At 46.5% G+C, this 13,786-nt stretch overlaps 2 protein-coding genes across 2 annotated transcripts in view; one reads left to right on the top strand and one right to left on the bottom strand.

Moving 5' to 3' along the window:
• Positions 1-9: 9 nt before the first annotated feature.
• On the top strand, positions 10-10,741 carry ZMYND12 (zinc finger MYND-type containing 12). Its single transcript, XM_048518796.1, is given in 9 exon segments — positions 10-221; positions 882-1,014; positions 2,110-2,221; positions 2,224-2,277; positions 3,319-3,553; positions 4,992-5,064; positions 6,213-6,330; positions 7,996-8,141; positions 9,696-10,741. Coding segments are annotated over 9 exon segments (1,107 nt in total). The 5' UTR covers positions 10-105; the 3' UTR covers positions 9,816-10,741.
• Positions 10,742-11,133: 392 nt separating this feature from the next.
• SLC2A1 (solute carrier family 2 member 1) overlaps positions 11,134-13,786 on the bottom strand; it is a 42,660-nt gene continuing 40,007 nt past the window's right edge. The window contains exon 10 of the mRNA XM_048518788.1: positions 11,134-13,625. Coding sequence (XP_048374745.1) covers positions 13,425-13,625 — 201 coding nt within the window. The 3' untranslated portion in view covers positions 11,134-13,424. The remainder of the gene's footprint in view (positions 13,626-13,786) is intronic.

The following is a 13,786-nucleotide window of genomic DNA, read 5'->3' as shown; positions in this document are numbered from 1 at the left end:
TCTGCTGGGAGTCCATCACAACATTTCCCCTTCCCCGCCCGACTCGCCGGAAGTGCAATCCTCCCTCGGCGCTGTCCTAGCAACCGCGTCCCTAGCAACGGCGCGATGCAGACGGAGCGGGTGGCGCCCCTGGCTCTGCCTCGAGGGCGGAAGGTCTTTTGCGAGCTGTGCCGAGCACCGGCCACGGTCCGCTGCGGTGGCTGCGGCGTCACCTTCTACTGGTGCGTAAGGGTGGGTTGATGTACCTCCAAGCAGAGTTTATCAGATCCCCATAAAGTGGCCGCGGTGCCCACTCTGTTACCCTTTTGCAAATAAACATGGTTGGTGCAAAATAATGATCATTTGTTCCTTTCCATATCTATAAATCGCTGCCGCCGGGAATTTAATTGCAAACCCCTTATTTCCTACTAAATCAGCGCATAAGCAGTTTCCAAATTGAAATCAAAACAAATTGAAGCAGTTTCCAGGGGCAACGTGATCCTATGGAAGTGGGGATTCCATGTTAAAAGTAACACATTATAGCTCATTTGGGTGCTGTGTGGTTTCCGGGCTGTATGGCCGTGTTCTAGCAGCATTCTCTCCTGACGTTTCGCCTGCATCTGTGGCTGGCATCTTCCCGATGCAGGCGAAACGTCAGGAGAGAATGCTGCTAGAACACGGCCATACAGCCCGGAAACCACACAGCACCCAAGTGATTCCGGCCGTGAAAGCCTTCGACAATACATTATAGCTCAGTTTCTCGCTTTCCTCACTAGCCTTTCAGGAGAACTCTGCTTTCCAGAGTAAGTACAAACACAAGCTGTTACTAGGTTCAAGTGATGGAGGAGAATTAATCCATTCCTCAGCGTCCTTACAGCTCATAACCACTTTTCTTTTCACAGTGAAGTGGAGCATCAAAATGCCGACTGGGTCAGCGTTCACGATCAGATATGCCAACTGCTCATTCATAGCATCGTCACCTTTTAATACCTTGGAAAGAGACAGCATGGACGAGAACAGAAGATCAGCAGAGAAGTCAGTCACTGTCCAGGGGGAAAATAAATACGATTTAACTTGGCCGAGTAGATGTGTTTAACATGTAGAAGCTAGAGTTAAGGGGGCTTCAAACTCTTTGATTAAAAACCAAAAATGAGTTTATTGGCAGCCATGATCCGCAGAAGCCGTTTTATTGGACCAGCTTCTTTGACACATACTTTTGAATTACTTACAAGTAATTATGTTTCACCCTGACCTGGATGGCCCAGGCTAGCCGATCTCATCAAATCTCAGAAGACAGGGTCAGCCCCAGTTAGCATTGGGATAGGAGACCACCAAGGAATACCAGGGTTGTTATGCAGAGGCAGGCAATAGCAAACAACCTCTGCTAGTCCTTTGCCTTGAAAACTGTATGGGCTCATCGTAAGACAGCTGTGACTTGACGACACTTTACACGCACAATTATGTTCCACATGGCCTCTGTAAAATCAGCATCAAAGGAAAGGTGACAGCTCCATACAGCTTAAGCGGGGGTGGGTGGGTGGCAGAATACAAAGCGATCCCACCGAATAAGAGAGATCAGAGCCCCTACCATACATGGAACAAGAGACTGCTTTGATCATGGTTAACAAACTTTTCCACATTCTTTGCCTAACCAGAACCATACAGATGTGGTATACAAATCAGAAATACAAATTAGCTAATGTTTGCAATAGTTATTTTGCACACAAATCCATATATACATGTGATATTTAAGTTTTGGTACCCAAGTCTATGGTTGCTGGGGGAGAAGTGTGCAAGTCGGAGTTTAGGGGGTTGTGACGAGTAGTCAGGAAAGGCACAGAAGCGCTACTGTAAACACTAGAGCCCCTTGCTGATATTGTTCTTGTACCATAAATCCTAAAAAATATATCTGATGGAGAAATCAGAAACTCTGTGAAATCCAGATTCTGCAGCTTGGACCAAATGATGCATGGAATCCTTGGTGCAGCTTACTTGGCAGACCAAAAAGCACTGAGTACCAGTTTGAGTCAACAAAAATTACCAAAACAAAGGGTGGGGGTCGGGGGAGACATAATACAGCTGATCGCTGATGATACATCATCAGCCACTTCTTTCTTCGTGCTGTTCCAGAAGTTCATAGCTGAACTGACTCATAATGTGGCCCAGAAATTCCTGTTTGAAGGCAAACACGATGACGCTTATCCTCAGAAATTGCATTCTCTGGAATTCACCATTAGCGTATGGTTTGGAATTCGCTAAGGGTGCCAGCTTACATCATGATAGCAGAGGCGGTTTCAGGTGTCTAGCTTGAGCTAGTCCGCTTTTGTTTCCAAGCTTGTATCCAGAATTCCCAAAACGCTGGAGATTGATCTAGAGATACTGGATAACTAATATCATAGATTCCGCGATGGGTTAAAAGCATGTGAAAATGGTGTAAACCCTTTTACACCGTTTTCACACCGCTGTTTTTGGTCTATGCGGAATCAGCCTCAGATTTAAAATGTGCAGAAGATCTCGGTTGTTTGTGCAACCATTATAGAAAGGTCTTAGGCCCACTTCATAAATTTTTGTCCAGATGAGAAAGCAGCTCCTAGACCCCTTCCGCATATGCAGAATGATGCACTTTCAATCCACTTTGAAGCTGGATTTTATTCCCGCAGACAGCCAAAATCCACTATCAAACAATTGTGAAAGTGGATCGAATGTGCTTTATTCTGCATGTGCGGAAGAGGCCCTAGTTTGGATTTATACACCAACTGTTGAATGAGTGTTTTTCAAAATGTTGTGTTAGTGACCACTGAGGAAAGCCAAGGGACGAAACTCATATGGTTTCCTTGGTCACTGGATATCTAATCAGTTGTATAATACCTGTGTTGTATATTGTTGTGATTTGTGTTCAATATATGTTGGGGTCTGGTTTCCAGAATCTATGTTTTTAATCATCCATTTTTATTCTGTATCGTGTGTATGCTAATTAAATATATATTTTGATAATTTTGTTTTATAGTTAGCTGGACCCTCACAGTATTGCCAGTATATTTGGGGTTGAGTTTTTTCCCCCTTTTCTTTGCAACCAGTGTTAATTGGTGAACTAGGCTGAAAGCTGCTGCTAAAGAATCTATTGGGGCTTGCTTGTCAGTCTTTTAAAAAACCATCTAGTTCATGCAGAGCCAGAAACCTCCACCCCAATTTGATTCCCCCTTGCCTGACAAAAAGCGCTCTAACCTGCCCACTGTCCCAGAATGCCAGAGGTCAGGAGTGCGGCAGAGGTTTTGATTGAAAGGTATAAAGCCCTTGATGCCCATTTGCTTATTCTCTACTGGGTTTTGTTCCCACCAGGCCTGGGACATCTCTCCCAAGCAGAGGAATACCTCTCCCAAGCTCAGTGGAGTGTCCTCAAGACATCTCAGTGCAGCTCCATCATTCAGTCCAAGCTGCATCGTAATCTGGGGCTCCTGTTTGCAGCCAAAGGGAACTTTGAGGAGTCTTTGTACCACCTGGCGAATGACGTAGTGACAGCCTAGTTCTAAAGCAAACTTTGTAATTGTCAAAACCCATCCATCCACCTTAATAGGTGAGCCAGCTGCAGGTAGTGGTTAAGAGCAGCAGCTCTAATCTGAGAACCAGGTTGGATTCCCCTGCTCTGCCTGAGCTGTGGGAGGCCATTCAGAACCAGATTAGCTTGTGCACTCCAACACATGCCAGCTTGTAGTCACATTTCTTCGGAGCTCTCTCAGCCCCACCCACCTCACAGGGTGTTTGTTGTGGGGGGTGAGGAATGGAAAGAATAGTGTAAACCCCTTTAGGTCTCCTTACTTAATCCAAACTCTTCTCATCTTCTTCTTCTAATAGTCATGATGGGACTGTCTCCCATCATGTAGAGTTACTGCTTGAAATGACTGCAGCAGCCAGACTTATGGGACTGGAGTCAACGAAGAAGAGTTGCTTTGCATATCCCATGGCAATAGATGGAAATGGCACGGTCAAGCTGCCTACCTACCTGAGTTTGATCCTAGACAGAAGTTGGCTCTGGTGGGTAGCCAAGGCTCAAGGTTGACTCAGCCTCTCACCCTTCTGGAGGTTTGGTGTAAAATGAGTATCCAGCTTGCTGGGTGTAAAGTGATTGGTGTTTCGAATATGCTGCCACAGGAGGTGATGATGGCCACTAACCTGGATAGCTTTAAAAGGGGCTTGGACAGATTTATGGGGGAGAAGTCGATCTATGGCTACCAATCTTGATCCTCCTTGATCTGAGATTGCAAATGCCTTAGCAGACCAGGTGCTCGGGAGCAGCAGCAGCAGACCATTGCTTTCACATCCTGCATGTGAGCTCCCAAAGGCACCTGGTGGGCCACTGCAAGTAGCAGAGTGCTGGACTAGATGGACTCTGGTCTGATCCAGCAGGCTTTTTCTTATGTTCTTATGTTCTAAAGTGTAGATGATTGGGGAAAGCAATGGCAAATCACCCCATAAATAGTCTGCCTGGTAAATGTTGCAATGTGACATCACCCCATGTGTCAGTAATGACCCGGTGCATGCGCAGGGGACTACCTTTACCTTTTTCTCTACTTTAAGGAGTCTCAAAATGGATTACAATTGCCTCCCCCTGCACCCCCATGCACACACCCAACAGGCACCTTGTGGGACTGAGAGAGTTCTAAAAGAACTGTGACAAGCCCAGGGTCACTCAGCAGGCTTCATGTGGAGGGGTGGGGAATCAAACCCAGTTCTCCAGATTGGTGTCTGCCACTCCTAATCACCAAACCATGCTGGCTGTGATGCTTGATCCGCATCCTTTTGGATCTGGTAGAACCAAATGCACACTCCCAATCTTGCCTGGCAACCCTCAGCTGGCTTGCAGGCCTGATAAGCTCCGCTCAAGGGACTGAATCCGGTCCCCAGGCCACGCCACTGGGGCTATACATTGCTACTACCCAGTCTTTCTTGTTAATCGGATTTCAGGATTTTCTTTTGCTGCCAGTTCTTTGGAACAAAACGACGCCTCCCAGGAGGGTGGCTTCTTACATGGCCAATGTTTTCTTCCGGCAGAACAGAATGGATGTTGCCGACTCCTTGTACACCGAGGTCAGTAGACCATGAAGCGGCTCTGCAGGAATATGGTTGACATGGCGGGGGGGGTGGGGGTGGGGGTGCGCACACCAAATCAGTGTTACTTTTGGTCTGTCGTCCAAATAGTTTAGCAAATGATATACAAATAAGATTTTGGGGGTAACGGAGAGGTATGGCATGACTGGCATTGAATAACATTTGATAAATGGTGAGCGTGTTTTAGAATGTTTGGGACTTTTTGTAGAGAGTGGGTTTAAAAATAGATGCAGTAGTGTTTGTGGGCAGGAAAAGCTTCCTCTGCCCCATAGCTTGAAGTTGTGGGCTTTTTCCCCTCTGCCAATCATATAAACTCTCCCTACCCCATTCTTAGGAATTGACAGTTAGCTGTCCTCTAAGGCCACCACAAATAGCATCCTGGGCTTTGGGTTGTGGGTTGTTGGTTGCTAGTTTATCTCCTGGACAGGCATTGGGAAGGACTCACCTGCACACATACCTTGCTGACTTCTCAGAATGGTCCCCAGTAATTCTATTTGTTGACTAAGTGCAGTCTATAAATAAAGCTGCTGAGACTTTCCCTCCCCCAGTTTCTTGCCTCTGGATTCAGCGCCTATACTTGCTTGGTTTGCATGATTTTTAACATCGTTGTCTGCAAGGAGCGCAGGTGTATAGCAAATCTCAGGCCAGCGTAGAAATCCAAATCAGGCAGACTGATGGATTATCCCTCCCTGCGCGGTTTCAAGGTTACGTTTCATGCTTATGAGGACTAGGCATTGACTATTTTGGACAAAGAGATTCTCAAGGCACTGATTTTTTGCTCCCACTTGTAACTGCTGAGTTTGCTTGGTGAGATTGTGGAATGCCACACTTAAGGAGTACATACCCTTCCAAAGAAACCCAAAGGAGGAGTTTTAAGCCATGCACACTTTCCCAAGTGAGAAAACATTGCTCCTTCCTTCCTTCCTTCCTTCCTTCCTTCCTTCCTTCCTTCCTTCCTTCCTTCCTTCCTTCCTTCCTTCCTTCCTTCCTTCCTTCCTTCCTTCCTTCCTTCCTTCCTTCCTTCCTCTTCCTTCCTCTTCCCTTCCTTCCTCTTCCTTCCTTCCTTCCTTTCTATCTCTTTCTCCCCATTCTTTCTTTCACTTAACTTTTTGTTCTCTTTCCATGAGGTTACTGAAATTTGGTATAATCACTTCAGCCGCTTTATTGACTGCCAACTCAAGTCCCTCTTGAGTCGAGCCCAAATCAATGTGTTACCCGAGGAGGAGACGACTGTAGAACTTCTTGGTAAGTGCATTAATTTGGGGAGGGAGGAGAGCCAGAGTACTGTAGTGTGAGCAGGCATCGCATCTGTGATCTGGGGACTCCTTGTTTGAATCCCTGGTTTCGCTATGAACTTACTGGGGCTTCAAGCTTGCATCGTGCCCTCGCTACCTCTAATGCTGCAGGGAGTTCCTTGCCGGGCGCGGGGCTGGGAGTCAAGAACGGGAGGCCGGGTAGAAGGTGGGCGGCTCAAGACGAGTCAGCCTCTCATGCCTCCCACTTACTGTGTCTTCTCACGCCTAGGGCGTCAGCAGCCCCGCCTTCACACCTGTCCCTCCTCCGACCTCCCAGGGGTCGCAGCCCCACCCACACTGGGTCCTCCTCACTCCTCCGGGATTTCGCTTCATTTTGACAGAGAGTGCCGAGTTCAAGCCATTTCGCCCTCCTCGGACTCTTCTGGAGGTCGGAGGGACAGGTATGGGCTGCGACTTCCGCAGGCTTACTGAGGAAGACACAGTAAGTGGGGCGGGAGGGAGAAAGGCCGCCTCCCCGGGCGGGGCGCGGTTCGCACTGGCCGCAGGAAGACGACATCTCTCTCAACAACAACCCCTTTAAAGGGTTAGTTGTTTAGGGCGGCTTGACGCCTCTGGGGAGGGAAGAGGGCGTGACCACGCTGCTGCGCTGCAGCAGCGGACGGCGGCCTGGGGGCGCCTTTTTTGGCGCCCCCAGGCCGTCGTAAATGGGCCGTGCAGATACGGCCTTAGTGAACCTGGTTCAGTCACTCTCAGCCTAACTTTCATCCTGTGATTGTTGTCGGGAGGCTAAAATAGCGGAGGGAAGAACAATATTGTCAGTTGATTTGGCAAGAAAAGCAGGGTACAATATCTGAATAATTAATAATTGCAGACTTCCCCATTGGATCAGAGCAGGTTCCAACTAATTAAGGCTACAATGTGTAGAGTAAGTATTTTGATTGACCTCCCAGAAGAGCACTGGATTAATCTATCAACAGATACTTAAAAGATTGTTAGTAATTTTTAACTCGATTATTCACAAAACCTGTAGGTAGCAGGCATGGTCTTATTCAGGGTGTAGTAGTTAAGAGCAGCAGACTTTAATCTGGAGGCCAGGGTTTGTTTCCCCGCTCCTCCACATAAAGCCTGCTGGGGTGACTTGGGCCAGTCACAGTCCTCTCAGAGCTCTCTCAGTCCCACATGCCTCAGAAGGTGTCTGTTATGGGGAGTGGAAGGGAAGCCGCCTTGAGCCTTTAGGTAGAGAAAAGCAGGTATAAAAACCAACTATTCTTCTTCTTTGAAGAGGCATTCTCTTTGAGGCAAGATAAAGGAGAATGCTTCTTCTAAGACTGCTCTGGCTGCAACATCTGTATCATCCAGAAAAGGCGTTTTCTTCAACATTTTTAAAAAATGTGTGTGAACATGTGTGCAGCCAATTAACTTATTAGAATTATTATACTGAATCGTTAAAGATTGCTGTAACTGAGTGGCTGTGTTTAGTGATAATTGCTCTGTGAGTTTGCTAAATTAGGCTGAGTAGAAGTGAATGGCCCAAGCCATCTAGTGAGCTGCAGGGCTGGCGAGAGATTTGAACTTGGGCCTTCCAAGTGCCCCACACTAGTTCTTTTCCCATTGGCTGTGGCCACCCACCTCATACTCTTTGTCTCTGTTGCAGATGAAGGCCAGCGAGCTGAAGCCACACAGATGCTGACTACCATCTTGGATTTCAGAGAGCAAGAATCCAAGCCACATCAGACCAAAATAGCCAAGGTGGTCCTTGCTCTGGCCATGTTCCATTACTTGATCTTTGATACACCAAAGGTAAATTGATCACAGAGATTTTTTGGGGCTTTGCCATCAAAGGCTTGGTTTAGCAGGATACTGATACTCACCTTTAATCTTCACAAGACCTCTAGCTGCTATGAGGCTTGCCCACTAAGGGCTGACTATTTCACCTGACCGAATCCATTGGTGTGGAATTTGTATGTAGGTCATAAAGTGGGACAGTTCACTTTTTAGCTACGTGTCTCTGTGAAGCTGAAATCGGCCTCTGCTTACTAGAAGAAGAAGAAGAAGAAGAAGAAGAGTTTGGATTTATATCCCCCCTTTCTCTCCTGTAAGGAGACTCAAAGGGGTTTACAATCTCCTTTCCCTTCCCCCCTCACAACAAACATCCTGTGAAGTAGGTGGGGCTGAGAGAACTGTGACTAGCCCAAGGTCACCCAGCTGGCATGTGTTGGAGTGCACAAGCTAATCTGGTTCACCAGATAAACCTCCACAGCTCAGGTGGCAGAGCAGGGAATTAAACCTGGTTCTCCAGATTAGAATGCACTTGCTCTTAACCACTGCACTATGCTGGCTCTTCTTGACCTGCCTTGAGTCTCAATGAGAAAGGGCATTCTAAATAGAGGGAATTAAATGAAATAGTAACATGATTTGCTCAGCAGAGCCTTCAAGCAAAACAGCGAAGGGGAAGGTTGCCACAGGTGAGAAGAGGCTTTGGCAGTCATATTGGTCTCCGACCTTAAGGAGGTTGGGGTTTAAAATAAAATGTGCTGACTGCTGCGGTACAGCGGTGGTCAGCCCATCATTATTTATTTTCTTTATTATTATTATTATTATTATTATTATTATTATTATTATTATTATTATTATTATTATTATTATTATTATTATTATTATATGTATTTCTTTATTATTCTTTATTATTCATTTATTTGTGCTTTGTTATTTATTTATTGTACTTGAGTCGCAAGATGGATACTTGGTACAAATCAATGTAATTGAAGACCACAAGGCATCTAATAAGCTGTGCCATAGATCTGGGATCACAAAAAAATTAGAAAAGTGGCAAAAGTTTTAGTTTCAGATGTCCTATGTCATCCCCCGCACCAGCACCCCCCTTTTTTCAGTTAAATCAGGACACATCAACTTTCCTAACTGCTAATTCTGACTAGCCAATTGCACAGAGGATTCACATTTGAAAGGTTTATGAGAGGATTCACACCTTTTACCTCAGCTCCTTTTTTTTAACATAGAGAATGTACACTTGAAAGACTTGTGATGAGTTTCACACCAACCCTAATGCTGACTGGAGGGGGTGTGGCGAATGATTGATGGGGCTCAGCCCCCTTTTGCCCCACCGTGGTTTCAGGGCTGCAGCTGCTGAAAATCTCACTATGGCCCTTTCTGCAGATGCAGAATAATGCACTTTCAATCCACTTTGCAGCTGGAGTTTACTGTGCTGAACAGCAAAATCCACTTGCAAACAATTGTGGAAGTGGACTGAATGTTCATTATTCTGCATGTGCGGAAGGGGCCAAAGTCACACCGCTGTGCTTTCTTTCTTGCGTCCCTTTCCCACGTGACTTACAGGCTCAAGAACTCATTAAGAAAACTCAGCGCATCATAAAAGCAACGCCGGTTGAAGAGCTGGAAGACTGTCTTCATCGCTTTTTAAAACTGATCAAATCGAAGCCTTTCTACGCCAAATAGAAGCGCCTCCCAACCCAGCATTTGGCTGAGGTGGAGTGGCAAGCTGCCGAGCTCTCTCTGTAGCATTTGGCTGGGTCTCCTTAACATTTTAATTAAATATAAACGTGTTACATTTCTGTGAAACTGCCATACCAGTCTTCACTCAACAGCACTTGTGGGTTAGACCTAGTGGTGCATTATTTGAAAGTGGTACCATACCTGCCTGCCTGCCGCTGCACTGTCCGTGTGCCTCACTTCACCAGCTGTCCGACCCCTCAGTGCTTCTCAGCCACTGGCAGCAAGCTTTGAGGAGACGTTCCCACTGCCCTGAGCCAACAAGAAGGTGCACCACTGGTGAGCAGGAGAACTAACCCAAGGCTGGGTACCTGAGGGGTGTGCTGATGCCATAGGTGCTATTTTCTGTAGATACGCCCCTGTTTAGGCCCAGGAGGCCAGCAGGCCTAATGGGGCTCTCAGGTATGGAGGGGCTGATCCCGTAATAATTCTCACTCCATTAGAAGGATTGCACAAATATGTGCTTGCACTGTAGCCTGCAATCAGGGCTGTGTTTGTAAAGTTCTGCATCCTGATGTAGTGTCAAGAAGAGCAAATTTCTCCAACTTGGATGCATTATTGACACTGGGGAGATTTGTATAATTTTTGCCTGGTTTGATCTGGTTTTGCCAATCCTGGGGGGGATGTCGAGAATCTCTGGGGCACAGTGAAACCCTCCTGCCCACTTGAAATCTTATTTGGCAACTTCCCCAGCTCCTTTGATTTCAGAAGGCAGATTAAGAAACAAGTAATTAGAAAAAGAAGATTTTTTCCCTTGCCTTTCTCTCCTGCAAGAAGATTCAAGGCGGCTTACAAATTCCTTCCCTTCCTCTCCCCACAACAGACACCATGTGAGGTAGGTGGGGCTGAGAGAGTCTTGAGGGAAGTGTGACTAGCCCAAGGTCACCCAGCAGGGATGTAGGAGTGCCGGAAACACATCTGGTTCACCAGAGAAGCCTCTACCACTCAGGTGGAGGAATGGGGGATCCACCTGCTCTGAACTACACCACGCTGGCTCCTGCGATTGTGCCGATGACCAGAGAGCAATGTCCCCATTGCTCCAAATGGGACCTGCACCTGACAAAATGTACTGAAGGGTGATGCTTTGAGATTAAACAAAACATCTAGCCAAGATCAGTCAAGCTGGGCAGCAGGAAGCCCTAAAATCACCCTCTTGGATTCCAGACTAGAGGGTCCAGCTCGACCACCTCCCTCCCCACCAACCCTCCCCCCAAAGTAGAGAATCTGCCCCGAAGAACTGCAATGAAAACACAAGACGCAGTGCCAGGCTCTCAAATGCTCACGTCATTTATTCCATCCATACAATCTTCTCCTCTCTGTACGTCCCCCGATCCCCCCATTGGCACTTTAGAAAGGAGTTCAGGATAACATCCCCTCAGACACAGCAAAGCTCGGGGGAGGGGGGTTTCCCCCTCACGTTGTAACAGTTCTTTTTTTTGTTGTTCTTCCTCAAATATATGTTGTCTTTCGAGTGCGGTCGCATACACGCTTTCAAAATAGACAAAATAAATAAAAAAGTAGATTCTTAAATAGCTGTGACTTTTCTTTCTTCCTTCAAACATTCCAGAAGCTTCTAGCATACATGCTTGCTCTGGGAGCCAGGGGCCTTTAAGGGCACGGGGTAGTTATACTAAGAAAAAAAAACCTCTAAAAATTCAGTGCATCAGGTGGCGCTACAGTGCAGGTAAGTTACCTATACAAAACAAGACTTCCGTAACAGTGTACAAGTCTTCTGTAACAGTTGATATAGAAACTACATCCGTTTATCATACAGTGTTGCATATAATTCAAGAATATTTACAGTAAGTTGCTTGTCTGTCAGAAACCATACTATAATTTAGTGCACTATTAACACAGTGGAACAAAAAAAATATATATAATATAAATATTTTCCAGTCTATACACAGTAAGCAGGAAATGTATGCAGCCGTTTTCACTGATTTGTTTCTTTTGGTTCAGTGAGTCCAGGGTATTACGGGCCAGGTAAGGACATTTACAGAGAATATCCCGGCCCCTGAACAGACACAATAGAACTGTGTCTTTATTGGACCTTTACGTATGGGGGAATAGCCCCCTTGGGCAGCCAGAAACTTTAATATGTGAGATTTGGGGCACATCATTTATTAGGGCTCCTTCTTCCCACTTGGAGGCATTTTTCATACAGTGCATCATGACCTTATGGAACTCACCGCCACAAGATGTGGTGATGACTTTAAAAGTGGACAAGACAAATTCATGCAGAGGTGGTCAATGGTTGCTACCCATGACAGCTAAATGAGAAAGGCAAGCTCAGAAGCAACCTGTCTCAATATCAGTTGCTAAAAAGAAGAAGTGTTGCCTTTTTACTTCTCTTGTGGCTTTTTTCAGATTAGCTATTATTGGCATACTAGACTAGAAGGGCTCTTTTATAGAGATCTGGAGATCAGTTCTCCTGGAGGAAATGTCAGCTTCAGAAGGTGGACTTGATGGTATACCATAGTGGCTAGGAGAAACAGAAGTCCTAGAGTGACATCACATCCTCCCAACTTGAAGGATTTCACACATCCCACTCACTCCTAGACAGTGATCCACCTGATGGCCAAGGCTGGCCTGATCTCATCAGATCTCAGAACCTATGCAGAGTCGGCCTTGGTTAGTACTTGAATGGGAATTTGCTAAAGATGTCCAGGGCCGCTACATAGAGGCAGGCAATGGCAAACCATCTCTGTTCGTCTTGGGCCTGGAAAACCTTACAAGGTTGCAATAAGTCTACCATAGATTGGATTTTGGAGGTGATGGGGGTTTATAATATGTCAGGGCGAATGCCACATTTTCCACAAACAGGGACCTTTTCCACCCCTGCCGGACCTAAAGACCAGTTGAAATCATTTAAGAAAAATATCACTGCAGGAACAAAAGCAACCATTTTTCTCAGAGCAGCCTCAAACCTCACTGTCTCAGAGGAAGGAAGCTTAACACAGAGTCCTCAGAAGGTAGCCATCCAGATTCCTTGTGGGGGGTACTGGTCCCGCCCAACAGAAACCCATTTGCTCTCTCGCAGCAATTAACCACCTTCCCCTTTTATTTGACTTCTACCCCTGCCTTTTCCCCAACCAAGGTTGAGAAACTTTGAAAGTAGCCATTTTTTTAAAAAAAGAATCACTTTAAAATCAAATTTGCATATGAGATTTCATCTAAAACAAGTGTTCTTTTGCTTTTCGGGCTTAACGGTTTGCTCCTAGCGCTGCAAATGTGGCGTGCAATCTTTTTCCTGCTTTTATTTTTTCCCCTTAAAACAGGGCTAGGGGAGAGAAGAGCCGCCTCCCAAGAAGAGGCGGCATAGCCTGAACCGGAAGCTGTCGCTTCCGAATTGGTTGGCATTGAAATCCTGGACGTGAAACCAGCTAACCGTTCCTAGCGAATGGTGTCAGTTCATCACCCGGAAACCGGGCAGCAGCCCCACAGACGGAGGGCTCAGACGCCTCTTTCATCTTGGACCTGGCTTCTGTTACAAGCATCAAGAACAGACAGGAAAAGAAGAGTGAAGCGAAGGAAGAATCCAAGGTCTTTCGTGGCCTAGACTTGGGAGTCGGCTCCCAGACTGTGGAACTCGTCCGGCGTCTTGTTGTCTGCCTGCCCGGCGCCCCCCTGGCGGAACCCAGAGGCTATCTCATCAAAGGTTCGGCCCTTTGTCTCGGGCACCTTGAAGTAGGTGAAGATGAAGAAGAGGATGAGCAACACCGTGAAGATGATGAAAACGTAGGCTCCACATAGTTCCTGCAAAGGAAGGAGGAAGGACGCAGTCAAAAAGGAGTCCTCTGTCCGGCAGGTCAGACCTTTGGTCTGCAGAGGTCAATGATGTCTACTCTGATAGGAAGCAATTCTCTAGTGTCTCAGGGGATGCTCTTTTGTATCTGCTGCTACCTGGAGATGCCAGG

The sequence above is a fragment of the Sphaerodactylus townsendi genome, linkage group LG16 (genome assembly GCF_021028975.2).
Source record: "Sphaerodactylus townsendi isolate TG3544 linkage group LG16, MPM_Stown_v2.3, whole genome shotgun sequence".
Classification (NCBI taxonomy): domain Eukaryota; kingdom Metazoa; phylum Chordata; class Lepidosauria; order Squamata; family Sphaerodactylidae; genus Sphaerodactylus; species Sphaerodactylus townsendi.
The sequence above is the reverse complement of the archived record's forward strand: the minus strand, read 5'-3'. Positions and strand labels throughout refer to the sequence as shown.